This window comes from Mytilus galloprovincialis, chromosome 6, assembly GCF_965363235.1.
Source record: "Mytilus galloprovincialis chromosome 6, xbMytGall1.hap1.1, whole genome shotgun sequence".
NCBI classification, from domain to species: Eukaryota; Metazoa; Mollusca; class Bivalvia; order Mytilida; family Mytilidae; genus Mytilus; species Mytilus galloprovincialis.
This window is the reverse complement of record NC_134843.1, coordinates 40757547-40775877: the sequence shown is the minus strand read 5'-3', so window position 1 is coordinate 40775877 and position 18331 is coordinate 40757547. Positions and strand designations below refer to the sequence as shown.

Below are 18331 nucleotides of genomic sequence, written 5' to 3'. Positions count from 1 at the left end.
ATATTTGTTATGAAAACAATATTTCAACATGAAGAGGCTTGATCCTTAAATGGCTTCATGGTGTCAAGAAATATATCCTTTGCACCAATAAAAACTAATAAATTTGGATTTTTTTGGGGCTTATGAACAATATCCTAAACTTTAAAATGAATAAATATTATAAAAGAATATATTTTAAGATCTTTCTTTTATAAATTGAATAATTACAAAGAAACTATATGTGACTTTTTGTCCTATCAAATTTGTGACTTTTTGTCTTTTGACTTTCTGTCCGTACAGCATATGCCAAAATTAAAGAGTCGTTTAGAAATTGTACAGTATAGGCCAAAATTTAAGAGTAATTAAGAATATGTATAGGCCTAATCCCCCTGTTAGTGTACACTTCTTTTTTCAATTTTACTTTTATTAATATTTCAGCACCTTATCTTCCGTTTTCTATAATCTTTTGCCCCGTTTTTTTTAATCAGAACATCCCGTTATACCCTCACAGTTGGAAAGGGATCAACAAATTAACTTGTATTGTGCGAACAATTTTTTTTAGTTTTTCAACCATGGCTATCAATCAAATTATTTTGTTCAAATTAACAGTAAAATACAGATTTTCAGAATATTAATTTTACGTTACTTGATCAGATATTCTGTAAATTATTCAGAATAATTTTGTGTTATTCAAATTATATGAAAATGATCAATATCACAGCTGCACACCCTTCTACGAAAATGTTGAATTGCCCCTACCACACACACACTTTCCTCCGATCTTCGGAAGTCAAATTAAGCTATGACTCTATTTTCACTCTTCTATAACATGTAGAAATGTTTTCAGCGACCTCGAACTGGTCCGACACATTGCTCCAGGCAAATCCAGAGGCGGATTTAGGGGGGCGGGGCGCCCCCTTTTTTGGGGGGAAATGATTGCTTATATAGGGAATCATTGAAGCGTGACTGGAGCGGACCCCCTCTTAGGTCAGTCAGTGGGCCCCCACTTATGAAAAATTTCTGGATCCGCCACTGAAATCCGCCACTAAAGTTCATTCTTTTTATTTCAGGGCAGGTTGCTAGGCTTCACATCTAAGCTCAGAAGACTAAAGTCAGACGCAGTACCTACAGTGTTTGCTTTTGACCAAAACTGCAGAGTATACAGCAACCAACAAACAAGAAAAAGAGTGTTGAACGAGGTAAAACAACTGAGGCTTCTCTTTTTGTACTTATAATATTTTTAATAGTTATTGCTGATAAATGTTCAAATAAATGTATTTTAAAATCCAAAATGTTAACAAAGGGTAATTTAAAGAATTTGTGTTTCCATAATTCGTTTACTGCAAAAATATATATTCTAGTTGAGTGCGTGTTGACACATCTTTCGGAAATATTTGTTTTATATATATATATATATATATTGAAGCTGAAAATAAGAACGAACCTGGACCATAGATTTTTCAGCGCAACTACGAACATACGATTGCATTTCCTTATACTGTTCATTATTTTCTTTCAGATACATGTACCAAACAACAATGGGATCATAGATAACCAACAGAAATCAGTTTTGATAGAAAGTAAAGGTAAGCATAATCTTTCAAATATTGAAATATCAGATAAGATCATTCCCTGTGGACTGCGACTCATCCTTTTGGTCCCTCCATTTTCACTTGCTGTATTAAAATTATAACTTTGCGATATATTCCTATACATAACCGACAACCTCTTTATTTTGATTAAAAAAAATGCAGTTCCGCTTTTCATATGCATGTTGTCAGCTCGTGGTCCCCCCTGAAAAAAAAGAAATGATATCGACGAAGTTTGATTGCAACTATAGAAAAAAGCAATTTTGTATCAAAGATATCATTGAAATATTGGCCACTGCACCTTGTCCGTTCAATGAATACTAACCCTTACTTCGCAGATAATGAGTGCGAATCTAGACTCCTATGAAAAAGTATAAGATCTGAGACCAATAGTCAATACACTTTGAAAAGTTAATCTTCGTGTCCTTTATTTTGCTGTTCGATATTGTTCCGGTGTCAGTTCTAATAAAATTAGTCTAAAAATGCACCCAACCCCTTAATGATAAGCTCATCTTTTATTATTGTTTATAAGTGTAATCTTTTTAGGAAGTTCTCAAATGTGTTTTATTCTATTTCTTAATACAGACAAATTTATTTCAGAAGACTGCAACATTCCACTAAAAAAGAAAAAGCATATTCTGAAAGCTGAAGAGGGAAATGTAAGGGGATTGGTAAGCATTCTTTATTAACACTAGCAAATATATCATAGATATTGGTTAAGGATAGGGACACTATAATCAGTAGCTGGTCTTTATTCATACTTATAACGCTTCTATATATATAATTAAAAAGGAAGATGTGGTATGATTGCCAATGACACAACTCTCCACAGAAGACATAAATGGCACAGACATTAACAAATATAGGTCACCGTACGGCCTTCTACAATGAGCAAACCCCATACCGCATAGTCAGCTAAAAAAGGCCCAGAAATGACAATGTAAAACAATTCAAACGAGAAAAAACTAATGGCCTTATTTATTCGAGAAAAAAAAACCCACCAAATATGTAACACATTAACAAACGACAACCACTGAATTACAGGCTCTTGGCTTGGGACAGGCACATACATACATGCACCCTTACTCTCTTCATTTTATTTCACTACCAAGTTAGAAAGGACAACAAAGAACAGCAAACTCTGATTAGACTATGTTAGTGTTTCACTGTTCCGACAAGAACAATTAAGTCTCAGTGACCTACATTTCAAATTATTGTATGAGATTTCAGTAAAATCAATGAGTTTCATGTTCTTTCATATCCAATAGTTTATATGTAAATCCGTCTGTGTTAAGATTGACTCTTGGCTGATCGTTGTCATGTTTATGTGTACAGTATACAGGATGTTTTATTATCTACACGAAACTCATTTTAGTTATTTCTAAATGGAACACTTGGCTTTAATCCTATAAGAAATCCAGTATCCCAGTATTTCATTATTGTTTAGTAATTGAAAGACAGTTATATACAAAAATGTACAAAAAATTAATTATCCCAGTGTGGAAGGAGCTTGTTACAAAAATATAATTGTATCCCCTTTCGCAATTTTTGGACAAAGGAAAAATTTAAAAGAAAGATCACAACTGACTGTTAGACTATTCTAGATTCGCAATGTTTAGAGAAACTTTTATCTCGAATTCAGGATTTTAATTACTTCATCCGCCCCAACCCTCATTTGTAAACTCCTTCGTCACTGAACCCTGAATCTATACTCAACTGTACAATCTAAATTTAAATGGTCAATTTAATTCCCCCATTTTTTTTTTAGTTAAAACCCAAAATGGTTGACGTCGGGGTTCAGACTTTATCACCACAACAACTTCAGACAGATCTCAGTACATCATCGACAGACCACAGCTACTTTCAGACGGCCTTATTGACACAACCACTGGATACAGCTTTTATCAGTTCCCCCCAGAAAGACCCGAATGCATCTGATGAGTCTAAGCCTTCGCCACCACCTAGTCCCGAGAAGCCTGACAGTGACTACTCTTATATACCAAGTGATGAATCCCATGAGTCCAATCAGTCCACCTCTTCCGACTCCTCACAACAAATCAGCACAGAAGCAAAGTGTTTGGCTTTTGAGAGCTCCATGAGGTCATTGTTTACACGAGTCGTATGCTCAGAATGTGGAGTTGCAGTGTCTGCGGACGAATCCATGATAACCTACAATGGGACATCAATGAAAGTAAAATTCCTCTGCATGGAAGGTCATCAGACATTTTGGGAATCCCAGCCTTTAGTAAACAGCAAACCAGCTGGTAATTTGATGGTGGCAACAGCAATAGTCCTGTCCGGTGAAACATTCACAAGAATATCCCATTTTGCAGATATCCTTTCGCTGAAGTTCATTGGACCTACCCAATTCTACAGTATACAGAAGCACATAACCATCCCTGCAATTGACCAATTTTACCACATGCAAAGAGACGTTATTCTCCAGCAACTACAGGGTAAGCAGCTCATACTTGGTGGAGATGGACGCTGCGACAGTCCCGGCTTTTCAGCCAAGTATTGCACGTATACCTTCATGGACACAAAGACGGGAGTTATTCCCGATTTCAACTTAGTTCAAGTTTCAGAAACAACATCATCCAACAAGATGGAGTTGATAGGCTTCCAGCGGTCCCTAGCTAGCATAGAAGCAGCAAATCTAAATGTCGGAGTGATTGTAACAGACAGACATGTACAGATTCGCCGGGCAATGAAAACAGACCACAGCGACAAAGCCCACCAGTTTGATGTTTGGCATATGTCAAAGTCCATAAAGAAAAAAATCCTAGCAATCAAGCCAAAAAAACTTCTTGCCGAAATCAAGCCATGGATACCATCCATCTGCAACCACATTTGGTGGTGCTCCAGGCAGGCTGAAGGTAACCCAGACAAGATGGAAGAGACTTGGAAAAGCCTGCTGTTCCATATCTCAAACAGACACTCCTTTCCAGGAAAGATCATCACTAAATGTGGACATCCCCCACTGACTGAAGATGCACTAAGAAAGAAGAAATGGTTAAACAAAGACAGCCAATCTTATGCAGCGTTGGAAAAAGTCCTTACAGACAAACTTATCATTCGGGACATAAGTCATCTTGATCTTTTCTGTCACACTGGGGCCTTAGAGACTTACCACTCCATGATGCTAAAGTATTGTCCGAAACGACTAGAATTTGAATATGCCTCTATGGTGGCCCGAACACAGCTTGCAGTTGTAGACAACAACCTGAACATTGGACGGCGACAGAAGACGAATGCTAACGGGGAGCTATCCTTTTCTACAAGATGTCCAAAAAGCACCGGCAGATGGACTGCACGTAAAGTTTATGAAAAAAAAGACTACGGCTTTAAATCAGATATTCTTCAGTGCGCAGTCACAAGTCAAATGGAGGGAATCAAGAAGAAAACGACACATCAGCTTAAGTCGCTTTCCTTGCCAGCGAACATAAGTAAGGACCCTGCACCGTGTAAAGAGGACTTGGTGGACGACCACAGATCACGTTTCTCCTAAATTGAATTTGTATATCGGACACTTACCTACACTTCATATGTTGATTATTTTTTGTATTGAAGTTTTACAATTTCTATAGAGAGAGAGAGAGAGAGAGCCTGGCTGGTTTTCGATTGGATATCAGATTTTCTTATAATATCTCTGCATAATGATATTTCAGAGACAATGAGAGAGAGAGAGACAGAAAGACAGAAGAAGAGAGAGAGCGGAATATTTTGTTAATATTTTCTTTTTAAGTTTCTGTATAGTTTAAATGGATTTATCATTATTGTTTTATATACAAAGTTCATTATATTATACCGCTTATGTCATGGTCTGTTATTGTGTAATGTTATTCCGCCTGTTTTTATTGTGTAAATAAGAATAAATCTGTATAAAGATATTACACTTTTTTAGTCTTAATCAGATACTAAAAGCAATTATACATCTATGTTTTCGATTATATAAAAAAAAAAAGAAGATGTGGTATATGATAGCCAAGGAGACAACTCTCTACACGAGACCAAAATGACACAGAAATTAATAACTATAGATCACCGTACGACCATCCAATACAAGCATAGCCCTACCCCAAAGTCAGCTTATTGACAATATAAAACAATTCAAACGAAATTTAAAAAAAAAAAAGCCTAATTTCTTTTAAACGAAATAAATTTATGAACGAAAAACAAATAGGTAACACATTAACAAACGACAACCACTGAATTACAGACCACCGATTTGGAACAGGCACATACATAGATAATGTTAAACATGTCATTTGGATCCCACTCCTTCCATAACCTTGTACAGCGGTGTAACAGTACAACATAAGAACGAACTATACAAACCAGTTCAAAAAGGCTTAACTCGTCAGATGGATAAAATTACAAATACTATAAATACAAGTGGAAGTTTTCGTTTTGGCAATTTGAGAGTAAATGAGGTATCAAACGTTCAAGAATATGCGTGTAATATGTGTCACTGGATAAAAAAAAATCATCCTCAACACCTATTTCCGTATCGGACTTCCCCTTTCAGCGACCTGCAAATTTAAAAGATGATACACTTTCTAAGATTTATACCTCCAACAACGACCCACTGCTCTACATGTGTTACTAACAGCCTAAGATAGCAATTCTTTTGTTAGGTCAATTCTCTTTCGTACAATACCAGAAAACATGGAAAATAAGTTCTCTAAATTTTTACTCTGGAATTATTACCATTTTTTCGTGCGACAAACTTTATTTCTGGAGATGAGCAGACATGGGCGGAAAACAATAAAAAGACAGGTTTAATATTTGTTCATTCATTTAACATGTATAATATGAATAGCATTTAGTACACTTCGGTCTATACAAATGCAGAATATACCATGAGGGTTTGATTCGGTCAAAAGATATAAGAGATCTGACAAATAGATTATCACTTCGATATTGCAAGACACCCATTTATAACTTTGTACTTTACATATCAAACTTTCGCAAAAAGATCAGTCATTTGATAAAATAAGAAGTTGTGGTTTGTTTACTTGGGAGACACGCACCCAAATGAAGTGGACTAAAGCAGATATAAAAATCACGGTATGGCCTTCAACAGTGAACAAAAGTAAAAGTATATTGTTTAATTCAACTAAATGTGAACATGAAAGAATTCAAGCAGACATACATATATTTTATCGATACATTTAAAAAAGAATATTCAGCCTCAAATCTAGCATATGTATATTTTACAACTATTCTGAATCAGACGTGTCACTTTCACATTCTTTGAAGCCTTCATAAACACCATCTTGTGACGGAAATGCTTCCCTGATAATGTTAACAACACAAGCTGGAATAGTCACTCTGTTTCTCTTGCCAAGTGGTTGCCCTTTTCTGACCCAACAAACAAACTGACGATAAGCCATTAGTCGGCTTTGGCTGTGCGTTAGTACGTCTGGAGCTCTCCCTCTATGGCGCTTGTACCTCAAAAAACTTATATAGCTGGTTTCAAGAACAACCGGGTTCAGACAAACTGTTCTGAAATCGATATTGTCACTAATGCATTCACCCAATTCAATATTACCATCAAGGAGAGAAAAATCGTGGCAACAAAGACATTCCGTCAATAACGGCATAACTATGCATTTAGTACACGAACACCAATCTGTGTTAAACTGTCGAGGGTTGCTACGGATATCTTGATTTCTGGAACTTTCTGCAGCTTCCATTTCATGGAGCTCTTCTTCAGTATACTCTGGCTCTAGAGCGTACCCAAATTGACCATACTCGTCAAAATCTGCCTCTCTTGACGGACTGGAACCACTGTTAGTACTATCATTCTCCGAACAAGACATTTTATTTATGAGTTTATGAATAATTTTTGGACCATATATACACTGTCCTATAAAAACAAGCACGCACAAGTCAAAAGAAAAATATATGTGAGTAAAAGTTAATTGAATCATCAAAGTTACTATCCTTTGGTCTCGAATGTTTGTTAACTAATTAATGTGTTTTTATGGGCAAGCGCAAATCCTCATCCAAATAGTAAAACCTATATGTAATAATCCCTTCCTACCACACCGAGATTAAATGCCAAGCGGTAGACATATTTCAGGTACTGATTAAGTAATTAAATGAACAATAGATAGCAATAATTAATCATAAATGTGCAAAGATTTAAAAACAAAAGTATTTTTTCTTTATTCGTACATATTATATTCCGCTTCGGTGGAGTTATTTTCAGATAGTTTCATTTATTTATTAATAAATGGCTTTCAAAAGTCTAAATGTAAGTGTTCTCGTACATTTTTTTGCCTAATAAAGACAATCAAAATGCTTTGGTAAAGTTTTTTCTAGGTTCATCTTTTTATGAGACATAAATCAAGGACAAGAAATGTACATCATTTTATTCTGACACATAAATTAAGTTTCCCGTCTTTAACCGAAAATTGTTTATTTCTTAGTAAATTAACTTATTTGAATTCAAATAAATAATAGCACCAAATATAATTTAAATAATTCCACGGCAATCTATTTTTATTTGTTACCAACTGGAATATGTATTTTAAATGTGTTTATTAAATGCTCCCTTGTTATATACATAATCCACTGATCCGAATAGACAGTCACACCTGGCAAGGTGTGCCCTAGAGGCGTGGTTAATACCGATTAAGCGCAAATAACAATTTACCTTTCACCAAGCCATCTACGAGTTTTGCCACAGAACAGCAGAGATAGAAAAAGGTGAATAATAGTACACCAAAATATTGTTTTTACAGATTATTATACTTAAATTTGTTCACCTTATCAGTCCGAAAATGCATTAATTAAAAATAAATTTATAATTTTTTGTGTTGTCTACAAAAATAAATCGAATATATAAGTTTAACATAGGAAATTTATCTCATGAATGTGTACAATTACACGTCGGTGCGTTTTATCTTCTTATTATCGGATGGTTATTAGATAAAGCATAAGTCATTGGCGCGCTTACTTTTACGTTAAAATATGATTAATAAACAAGACTTTTAATGATTATTTTTTAAATCCCGGCATGCAAAAACCAGGAGAAAACGTCACGACCTACAGGAAGTAGTTAATATTTTTTCATTAATTATTGAATTTCTCCTTTATTACTGCATATATATCGATAAAACTTTGTGAATATATATATTATGTCATAATGAACATATTTAAACCATAAGTAAAAAATCGCGAATTTTCCCTTTAAGGAACACTATTACAATATACCTATCAGGATCATTTTCTTCTGCTTTGTAAAGCTGTCTTAGACAAAAGGTACTCCCAGGTTCTTCATCCATATGAGCTCTTTTACTTTTTCTACTGGAAAAATCATCATTCATGTCTTCTCTTTTATCCTGAAGAAAGGAATATTTGTTGTCTTTCTCAAAATCTTTTGTTCGATGATGTTCCTTAAGCTTCCACATGTTAGCCTCCTCAACGATCTAAGACATAAGACATAAGACATAAGACATTTTATTTCACTAAAGCCCCCACATGGGGTATGTTAGTACAACATTTTTTAACAAACAATAAAGGTGTGAACATATTTACATTAGAACAACATGGTTAACAAAGGTGCAATAATAGTATATATAATTAATGCAGATATTTGACAGGAAGTACAAATTATAGTAACATGATTAAGCACATGTATTAAAAGGTTTTAATAACACTTTTGCAAAATTTTGCTATTCCAGTAAGTGTAAATAAATCTGATGTATTCATCAATTCTTTAAATTTTAAAACATTTGGGTTATTACATATATATTTAAAGGTGAAAATTTAGCTCTTACATTGTTGAAAAAGGTACATTTGAATAAGTAATGAAACTCATCACCAAGTTCATTAGCATTACAAAGATTACAATGTCTTTCAGTTCTATCAATATTAAAAAATCTGCCCGTTTCAATGGGCAATTTATTACTAAGGCAACGGAATTTTACATAAATACATTCTTAGATCAGATGGTAACACCGATAAATATTTCTCAAAACAAAAATCAGATTTGTATATCTGTAATTAAGACATTTTGCAGAATTCATAACATTATTACTCCAGTTCAACAAAAATTTATCACTTAAACATTTCTCGACATTCTTACTAATATTATCAGATTTAGCAATTATTTGATCATCCCACATTCATATAAAGTTCTTTTAATTTCTAACAACCATTTAGAGTGATAGATACCCCTTTTACTAAGGTGATACAATATAGAATACAGTGTACATGTATATGAATTTTTTTCTCTTTTACCATACATGATACGTTGCCAGAAACCAACCATTCTAGCTTTAATAAGAATATGTAATGGTATTCTACCCAATTCTCCATAAATCATACAATGAGCAGTACTTTTTTTAACCTTCAAAATTATTTTACAAAATTGCATATGTAAGTTTTCTATAATATTACAATTTTCAAAACCCCATACTTCTGCACCATATAAAAGCAATTTAATACACACAAAATTTCATATTGCTGAAGACTGCACATTGACCTACAGTTATCTTCTCTTGTTAATTTTTATCTCTGACATTGAGTTACCATGGTTACTGTCTCATCAATGTATTCCCATATCTTTTCTATGAAAGACAGCCATTTTCCTAGAGAAGGGGTATCAAAACTCAATATAAATCTTTAAAAGTATTAATAATTATAAATACCTTGTTGTGACTACCAACATGTCTAATGTAATTCCTCAACAATGTTTTTGCTGCAGAATTTGTCATCTTGTGGAATAACGACTTCTGAAAAATAACGAGATTTTCATTCCATTTCAAGGCTAAGTATACATGGTATACATGTCATATAAATTGGACAATATATCATATCTAAAAAAATTAAATGCATTAGACATGATAGATATTAGAATTTGCTGAACTGCATCTGAATATTAAATAACTTGAAAGTAGATGTAAATACTAAAAAAATATATATAAATATAAACATCAACCATGTCAACAAACCATTGAAACTCATATTTTTGGTGGCCATGTTTCTCACACTTTTGTTTGTAATTGAAGAAATAAATGTCTCAGTCCGTTAATTTTTTATCATGGTTTTTAAAAATAAATGGGGAGTGTGTCAATGGGACACAGATGATGCTCCCGCTTGCATTTTACATTATAAAGGGACATAACTCATGTAACTCCAGAACTATGAAAGTGACACTATCCAACATTGTACTTGATCTGAGTTTTGTGGTTATAAGCATTGCTTATAAGTTGCATAAAATTTAGTTCTGGTAACTTAAGAAAATAGAAATGAAAATTCAGCAATTTTCCCTTTTGTAAAAAGGCATATAACTCTAGAATGATTGGCTGCAGAATCGTAGCTCTTAGATCCTTATGTTATTTTTCACTATTTGCGAACCTGCAAATAGTAAAAAAATAACATAAGGACCTAAGAGCTAAGGTTCTGCAGCTAAAGAACAGTACTAAAAGTGACGACACCAAAATTCATAGTTGATCTGTGTTTTGTGGTTATTACCATCGAGTGTAAGTTTCATAAAATTTGGTTGAGGTAAACTAAACTTTATATAGAGAATGGAAACTAAATAATTCAGAAACTTTTTCATTTGGAAAGGGGCATAACTCTAGAATGGTAAAAGAGAGGCCAACATACATGACATATATACATTTTTGTAATTAAAACTTGGTCAGTGTTTTGTCATAAAAAGCATTGTGTATGAAGTGACATGTATATAACATTTGGTTGAGACAACATAAAGTAAGAGAACGAAAACCAATTTTGGAACATACAGACAGACAGACAAGGGTAAAACGGCTACGTTGAAGGCATGAAAATAATCAAACCAGATTAAACATTGTCATTGTTATAAGCCAAATAAATATAGAAATATGTTCTTTAATCATGTGCATCATAGAAAAGTCTATGTCCTCTTTATAGTCCAAATAATTATGACGTCTAGGAAGGATAATAGTTTGTGAATTTCGCTTTGATGCCTTCCTGTCGATGTAAGGGCCCGTTTAAGGGAGTCCCATTGGGGGGTTTAGTCCGATTCCTGTATCCCGCTTACACTATATACATAAGCAATTCTCCTTTTATCTGTAATTTACCTTGTCCCGCTAGATTTCAATAGGGCTCTTCACCGTTAGTTCGACCATATTGGATAGGGGCAGATTTTCATAATGGAGATAGAAATGGTGTGAAAAATACGGGAACACATCATTAAAACAGAGCAGTTGCTTAGAAACATGCATAGGATTTCCCATACTTTCATACTATTTCCACCTCTTTCAAAAAAATCTGCCCCCTATCCAATATGGCAGAACTAACCGTGAAGAGCCCTATTTGCGTTCACGGCACAATAATTTGACTTTCAAATGTCACATTTACAATAAATTGGCAATCCCACATCATGCTTCTAGACCCCAATGAGACCCACATCAAAGAAAGAAATTGACTGTCCTCTTCAACTTCATGACTTTTTTTTCATAGAAAATGCAAACGTGACGACCAGTTATACATTTTTGGGAATAAAAATTACATTTTAAAACAAGCTTTTTGTCAAGCATAAAAAGTTATGGACGAGACTGTCATACTGTGGTCGACTGGTATGTGGCCAAAACGACCAGTGGACGAAATGATTAATTACATATTTCATTTACGGTGCAGTCCGATGTGTTCGCGCACCTAAGGGAGCTACCATTTGATTTTTATGGGGGGGGGGGGGGGGGGGGCTAGGATGTAATTTGAAAAAAATAGGCAGGACAGGAGTTTTGAGTAAAAAAAAAGGCAGGATGAGACACTTGCAAAAAAAAAAAGTCAGGACGACAATTTAGGTAAAAAAAAGGCAGGACCGAACAGAGTGAAAAATAAAAATGCAGGACAGAGATTACAGCTAAAAAAAAATGCAGGACAAAATTTTTCATCCTAGCCCCCCCATAAAAATCAAATGGTAGCTCCCTAAGACTTGCCGAAACGTCTGAAAAGCAGTTTCAGCCAACTATCTACACAAAAACAAAAAAGACAAAGGAGAAGGTGCAAAGATACCTTATAAAGGGATTTGGTTGTCCCGTAAAAACAAAAGGAATGAAGTTTTCACTTACGAAAATATTACGTTTGTGTAGAAAATAGTTGTCCCCCTTATACACACATTCTAATGACGTAGAGCGCCGTCTAAGGACGCATTCTACAAGCAGAAACAGGTGCTTGTGGATATTTATTTCATATGACAAACAAATAGAGTTCATACATAGTCAGGTAGCTTTTAATTCCCTGATATTTCTGAAATTAATCTTTTTTGAGATGGCATATTTTTTTTTTGTAATAGAAAGGGACCAACTAGTGTCAAACTTGATTGTTCTGCCTGGCACTTATGTCACTTTAGTGTCACTTATACAAATAATCAGTCAAAATAATATTAATTATTACAACTTGAAAAGCTAACATTTTTTTACAGTGTCGATGTTATGTGTCAAGGCAAAAAAACAACATATTAGCCTTTCAAGTCGGCATAATTATTTGGACTACCTGCATGGGACCAGAGACATGTGCCCTTATTCATCGCGGGCATTGACCGGTACAGCACAACTTGACCCTCTTCATATTATGATCTTATTTGTTACTCTCTCCTTCAGATCTGCCATTGATTTGGAGAAAACAAAAATCTGCCATAGATTTGAGTTGTTTGGCGTTTGTAACGTCACATTTACCATAGATTAGGAATCTGCCATAGATTTGGAACCCGCCATAGATTTGAGTCCTATACATATATATAGTCAGAGGCGGATTTAGGGGGTGGGGCCCCCACTTTTCTGGGAAAAATTTGGTTGATTATATAGGGAGTCACTGAAGCATGATCACAGCGGGGCCCCTCTTAGGCAGTCAGTGGGCCCCCACTTATGAAAATTTCTGGATCCGACACTGATAGTACTGACTACTTTCATTTGGCCAACCAATGAACTATTCTGTTTTTTGTTGTGCCAACATTTGTATATATGTTTCAGTTTGCCCAAGGTTTTTTAAAAGTTGAAAGATGATTTTTAAATGTTGACCTAGTCCATATAATTATGACATTTTTATGACTTTTTAAAAAAAAAATTAGACGGCTTTCTGTTCCACCTAAATTGTAGCCTGTAGCCAGTGTAGGAAGTCATAACAGCAAAAATAAAAAATAGCTTTCTTGACGTCATAAATATTTGGACAAATGAATTATTGTTGGCAATGTATCATCACACATGATGATAGTCAACATGGTTAATACAGACATTATCGAGAGAACCCAATTTCAGTTGTTTTGGCACAAAAGGTTAACATGATTTAATATCTAAACGTCCATATTAATTTCTTATCACTGAAGCATTTAAATGTGATAAGGACAAGACCTTGTTTTGTTCCAGAATTAATATTTTTAATCCAGTCCACAGATCTGCATCACTAATATATATAATCATTGCTAATTGAAAAAAATAAATAGAAGAAAAAAAAATGAAACAAAATTTAAGTTGATTTGATTTGATTGTTGGACATTTAATGTGCATACAAAATAAAGGGTACATATAGAGTAAAGATCTTAGAGTATTTTTATCTTTTTTTCTGTATTTTTTAGTGGAAAAAGGGGAGGGACAGGAGGTTTTGGGTAGATCTTTATAGAGTAATATTTGTTGGTTATGTTTTCAGTTATGGCTCTAAGTACATTTTTCTTTCATTTTTACATAGGTATGGCAAACATTGGTGATTTCAGTAAGGAATCATTGTTAAATCAAGCACAGAATGTATGGTCAATGTTGGATGAGATGGCAGAAAGTAGTCCAGAAAAGTACAAAGAATTTATTGATAAACAGATGAAAGAAGCCAAGGAGTATATGAAACCACCAGAACCAAATATGTGCGTGCAGAGTAGTTTACAGGTACATGAGCACCAAAAATTCTCATACATAAAAATTCTCATATATGAATCTGTGGTAAAATTTAATAGAGACCTGACAAAAATGCCTTTTAATGTTAAGGTTATTTTTGAACATAAGTTGTTTGTCTTGTCTTTTCAGAAGTTGCCTTCTTTTTCCATAAATTGTCATACTCATTTTCCTTTTTAGTGAAAGAAAAAATAAATTTTAACAACAATTCTATCTGAAAATATAATGATTACACATGTCAGAATCATTCTTCATCTCACCTGATGGCAATTTTTTTCAGATGTAACAATAGATTTTTGTTATGTGAAACAAAACTAAGTAAGGGGTTTAAATTAATGGAGGATCCAGGTCCATGACCTTTTAATTTCAAAGATGGACCTTTAACTTGCAAATGATACCTAGGCCTATAGTCCTTCCATTTCTAAAGGTTATTTTGACACCTAACCTTTCATTTTCAAAGGTGGACCTTTTATTTGAAAATCCAAAAGTCATGGACCTATCATCATCATCATCTCAGTTGCTAAAACTTTTTGAACACCAAGGCTGTCTATTGTTATATTTTTTGAAATTTAAGTCTATTGCACTGTCTAATAATTGATAGGTTTTCTATATCTTTCTCCATATATATATTATGTTTGTCTTTGAATCAAAAGATACTTATAATGATATATTATTCTGACATGTGTTCTGATAATATTACAGGCACCAAAGCAATGGAAACTGTATATAAATTTCTGCAGTTGGCAGCGAGTACCAGAACCTAAAACCACAGACGATCCTATACCAGTTATTGGAACTGATCTTCAGAAAGAAAAAGACGGTTCAGGTATTATCCTGGTACCTTTGATAACTATATATTGTCATTTATTTAGTTCTTTATAAAACACATCTCCACACTATGTAAATATTGGCGTGAATAATCTGAAATCTTAAACCTAAAAAATTTTTTTTTTTTAAAAGATGCTTCTTGAAAAAAGTAAAAATTCTGAACTCTGAGGAAAATACAGAATTTAAAGTCTGTAATCAAATCCGAAACACATCAAACAAATAGATAACAACTGTCATACTTCTGATTTGGTACATGCATTTTTTAATGTAGAAAATGGTGGATTAAACCTGGTTTTATAGCTAGCTAAACCTCTCACTTACTAGCAGAACTGTCTGTTTGCAGAAGGTCTAAGGATAAATTATATATTTTAATATCAGTTATATTGTTATACATGTAAATGTAATTGAGTAATTGAAATAAAAAGTATAAACTCACTGTTTTTCAGTTTTAAAAGTGTAAAATATAACTGCCAAACATGTGTTACAAATTAATTACATGCTTATAGAGGTTAATCAAGTACAATATGTTATTCGCATATGAAAATTACATAACAAAGAAACATAATTTTAATATTAAATATTTGTAAAAAAAAAAATTTTTTTTACAACATCCAAGTACAATATGTTAATTTGCAACATTTTCATGATTTTCAATTGAAAATATAGGAATATCTGATTATGTGTAAATAAACATAATTAATTTCTAGTGAAGAATTGTTTAACCTGTTTTTAGACCTAAAGTACTTTTAGTTTAAGCTTGACCAAAATGTGCTTATTTTTAGTGCCTATCTTTTTAATAGATAGATATTGGTTTTTTTTTAGTCTTGAAACTATTTAGAAATTGATTCCAGTCTGTAGAACTATCAAGATGAATTTTGGTAAAATAAAATAAAAAAACTATTTTCATTTGTCATTTTACAATTAAGAATGTCCATATTATTTGTGCCTATTTTTTAATTAAATTGTTTGAAGCCTAGCATGGACACCATGGACACAGGATAAGATTTTAATCAGATTGAAGATATAGATTAAGTTATTTGAAATTATTATAAGATAACTTTCGGCCATTGAATTTTTAATTTTATTTATATTTTTTAGATACAGTGATAATTACTTCCGTTGCATTTAATCCAAAGATAATCGAAGAATGTGGAAAACAAAACACGACAGAAAGGGATTTGTTAATAAAACTAGCAATCAAATATGTTGAAAATCAGCATAACGTTCAGGTGTCTAGCAATTATCAGATACTTGGTGGAAATGTTGTGTTCAAAGGAAATATGGAGAAATTTATACAAGCATTTAACAAAAAGACTGAAAAAAGTGATAAAGAATTTGACAAAAATATGTCAGAGCTCCAAAAAAACTTTGCTCCTCTCCCTTCAGATGCAAAAGATACAATATTAAATAAATTTGCTAATATTGCTGTTAGTGAGGACACAGGTAAATGTGATCCTGTTATGTCATCACAAAATAGCTTTGATTTTAAAATGCCCTCATCAGATAGTGGAAAGAAAAAGAAAGGTTTAATCGAAGAAATTTCAACAGCATCTGTGAAGACTGCATGTCCTAAATATACATTAGAATGTGTGAAAGGAAATAATAACATTGAAGAGATAAAAGTCAAAGTGATTTTAGATGGTGTTTCTAGTGTTAAAGAATGTTGTTTAGATATATCCAAGGTAAATATTGAAAATTTATGAGAAGCAGACACGATACAAATTAAAAACGAATGTCAGCTGTGATCCGCTTTGTCATGTACACCACACATTAAGAAATCATGTTTAATTTTTATATGTTGTGTATGAATCATGTAGTTTAAATCTTTTATATCAAGGAGAAAATGTTTGAGATTAAAACATATGGTTATTGTAGCATATTGCCACAGAGAACTTTTTTATTCCTTATACAATGTAACTACACATGTATCATAGATGTATAAACCCATATATGCCTATATAAAATATAAAATATCCCCCTTATTTGTCTGACAACTTTTCAATATTTAGGATGACATTTTTATAAACTTGCATAAATATTTATACTTTTAATGCTGAAAGGAGAAGGTTCACGAAGGGTTAAAATTGGCCCTGATTTTTTTATGTTTTTTAAATAGGGTCAAAATATTCCAAATTTCATATAGAAATACTTGTGATAATACTATTAAGACAAGATTATTTTTTTCTGGCACTTTCCTTTACAAATTACATGTATCTAGCTATGACCCCTTAAATAAACACAATTTGTAATAAAAGGTCAATTTTGGTACTTTTTCCCCATAATTCTAATTGTTTTTGGCATAATTTACTTTGGCCACCATCGCCGATCCAAAAAGTTTTTATATTAATGAAATCTATATCAAAATTGGAATCTTTTGGTTACAACACATTTTGGATCGTAGGTGGCGGCCAAAGTGTTTCTAAAGCTTTTAGGTCTGAAAAATGCACAAAATCATCATATTTTGACAAAATGTCCAAAATGGGCTTACTTTGGACAATATTATGTACTGTTATGAAAAGAACTGATATATTTAGCATTTAGACTTGAAATAGACCCATTTACGAACCAATTTGAGACCTTTTTGGTGTTTTATGATAAAGTTGATATTTTTTGGCCATTTTGTGCCGTATTAAAGTGAACCTTGTCCTTTTCACACCAATTCCTCTATACAAAATATGACCACATTGCTATGGAAATACAACAGTAAGGGAGATATTTTTCATAATACAAACTTTGTAATGATAATTTTGTTATATAGGTAATCATGGTAATTGCTGTTCCTGAGTCTATTCTTTACATTTTTCAAGTTATTATAAGCTGGGAATCATTGGCTACTGCACATGTTTATCCATCATGTTTACTTTATTAATTAAACTTATACATTTTTTTCTTAATTTTAGGATGATATGAAATTAGAAGTAGATGACAGATACAGTTTACATATAAACTTTCCACATCACGTTGTAGATGATGAAGCATCAGCTAAATTTAGTAAAAAGACATCTGTTTTAACTATTACTGTACCAACAGTAAAATAAAACTATAAAATCAGAA

General features: G+C 33.0%; 3 protein-coding genes across 5 annotated transcripts in view; 2 read left to right on the top strand and 1 right to left on the bottom strand.

Annotated features, from left to right (window-relative positions):
• The window catches only part of LOC143079571 (uncharacterized), an 8316-nt gene extending 1688 nt beyond the window's left edge, over nucleotides 1–6628 (top strand). The window contains exons 2-5 of the mRNA XM_076254980.1: nucleotides 1050–1178; nucleotides 1499–1565; nucleotides 2169–2239; nucleotides 3337–6628. Coding sequence (XP_076111095.1) covers nucleotides 1050–1178; nucleotides 1499–1565; nucleotides 2169–2239; nucleotides 3337–5076 — 2007 coding nt within the window. The 3' untranslated portion in view covers nucleotides 5077–6628. The remainder of the gene's footprint in view (nucleotides 1–1049; nucleotides 1179–1498; nucleotides 1566–2168; nucleotides 2240–3336) is intronic.
• The window catches only part of LOC143079573 (uncharacterized), a 24337-nt gene extending 11634 nt beyond the window's left edge, over nucleotides 1–12703 (bottom strand). The window contains exons 1-3 of one of the 2 annotated variants that reach the window (XM_076254984.1): nucleotides 12641–12703; nucleotides 10232–10315; nucleotides 8793–9007 (exon numbers count right to left, since the gene is read on the bottom strand). In XM_076254984.1, the coding sequence (XP_076111099.1) occupies nucleotides 8793–9007; nucleotides 10232–10297 (281 nt within the window). In that variant the 5' untranslated portion in view covers nucleotides 10298–10315; nucleotides 12641–12703. Of the gene's footprint in view, nucleotides 1–8792; nucleotides 9008–10231; nucleotides 10316–12584 lie in introns of both variants that reach the window. The other variant, XM_076254985.1, reaches the window with a different exon arrangement.
• LOC143079572 (PIH1 domain-containing protein 2-like) lies at nucleotides 12698–18331 on the top strand. 2 transcript variants are annotated; one of them, XM_076254981.1, is made up of 5 exons: nucleotides 12698–12794; nucleotides 14253–14443; nucleotides 15152–15275; nucleotides 16376–16959; nucleotides 18178–18331. In XM_076254981.1, exons 2-5 carry the CDS (start codon nucleotides 14255–14257, stop codon nucleotides 18313–18315), a joined length of 1035 nt encoding a protein of 344 aa, XP_076111096.1. In that variant the 5' UTR covers nucleotides 12698–12794; nucleotides 14253–14254; the 3' UTR covers nucleotides 18316–18331. The 2 variants fall into 2 exon arrangements, with proteins under 2 accessions (XP_076111096.1, XP_076111097.1); XM_076254982.1 differs by having other exon boundaries at nucleotides 12715–12739.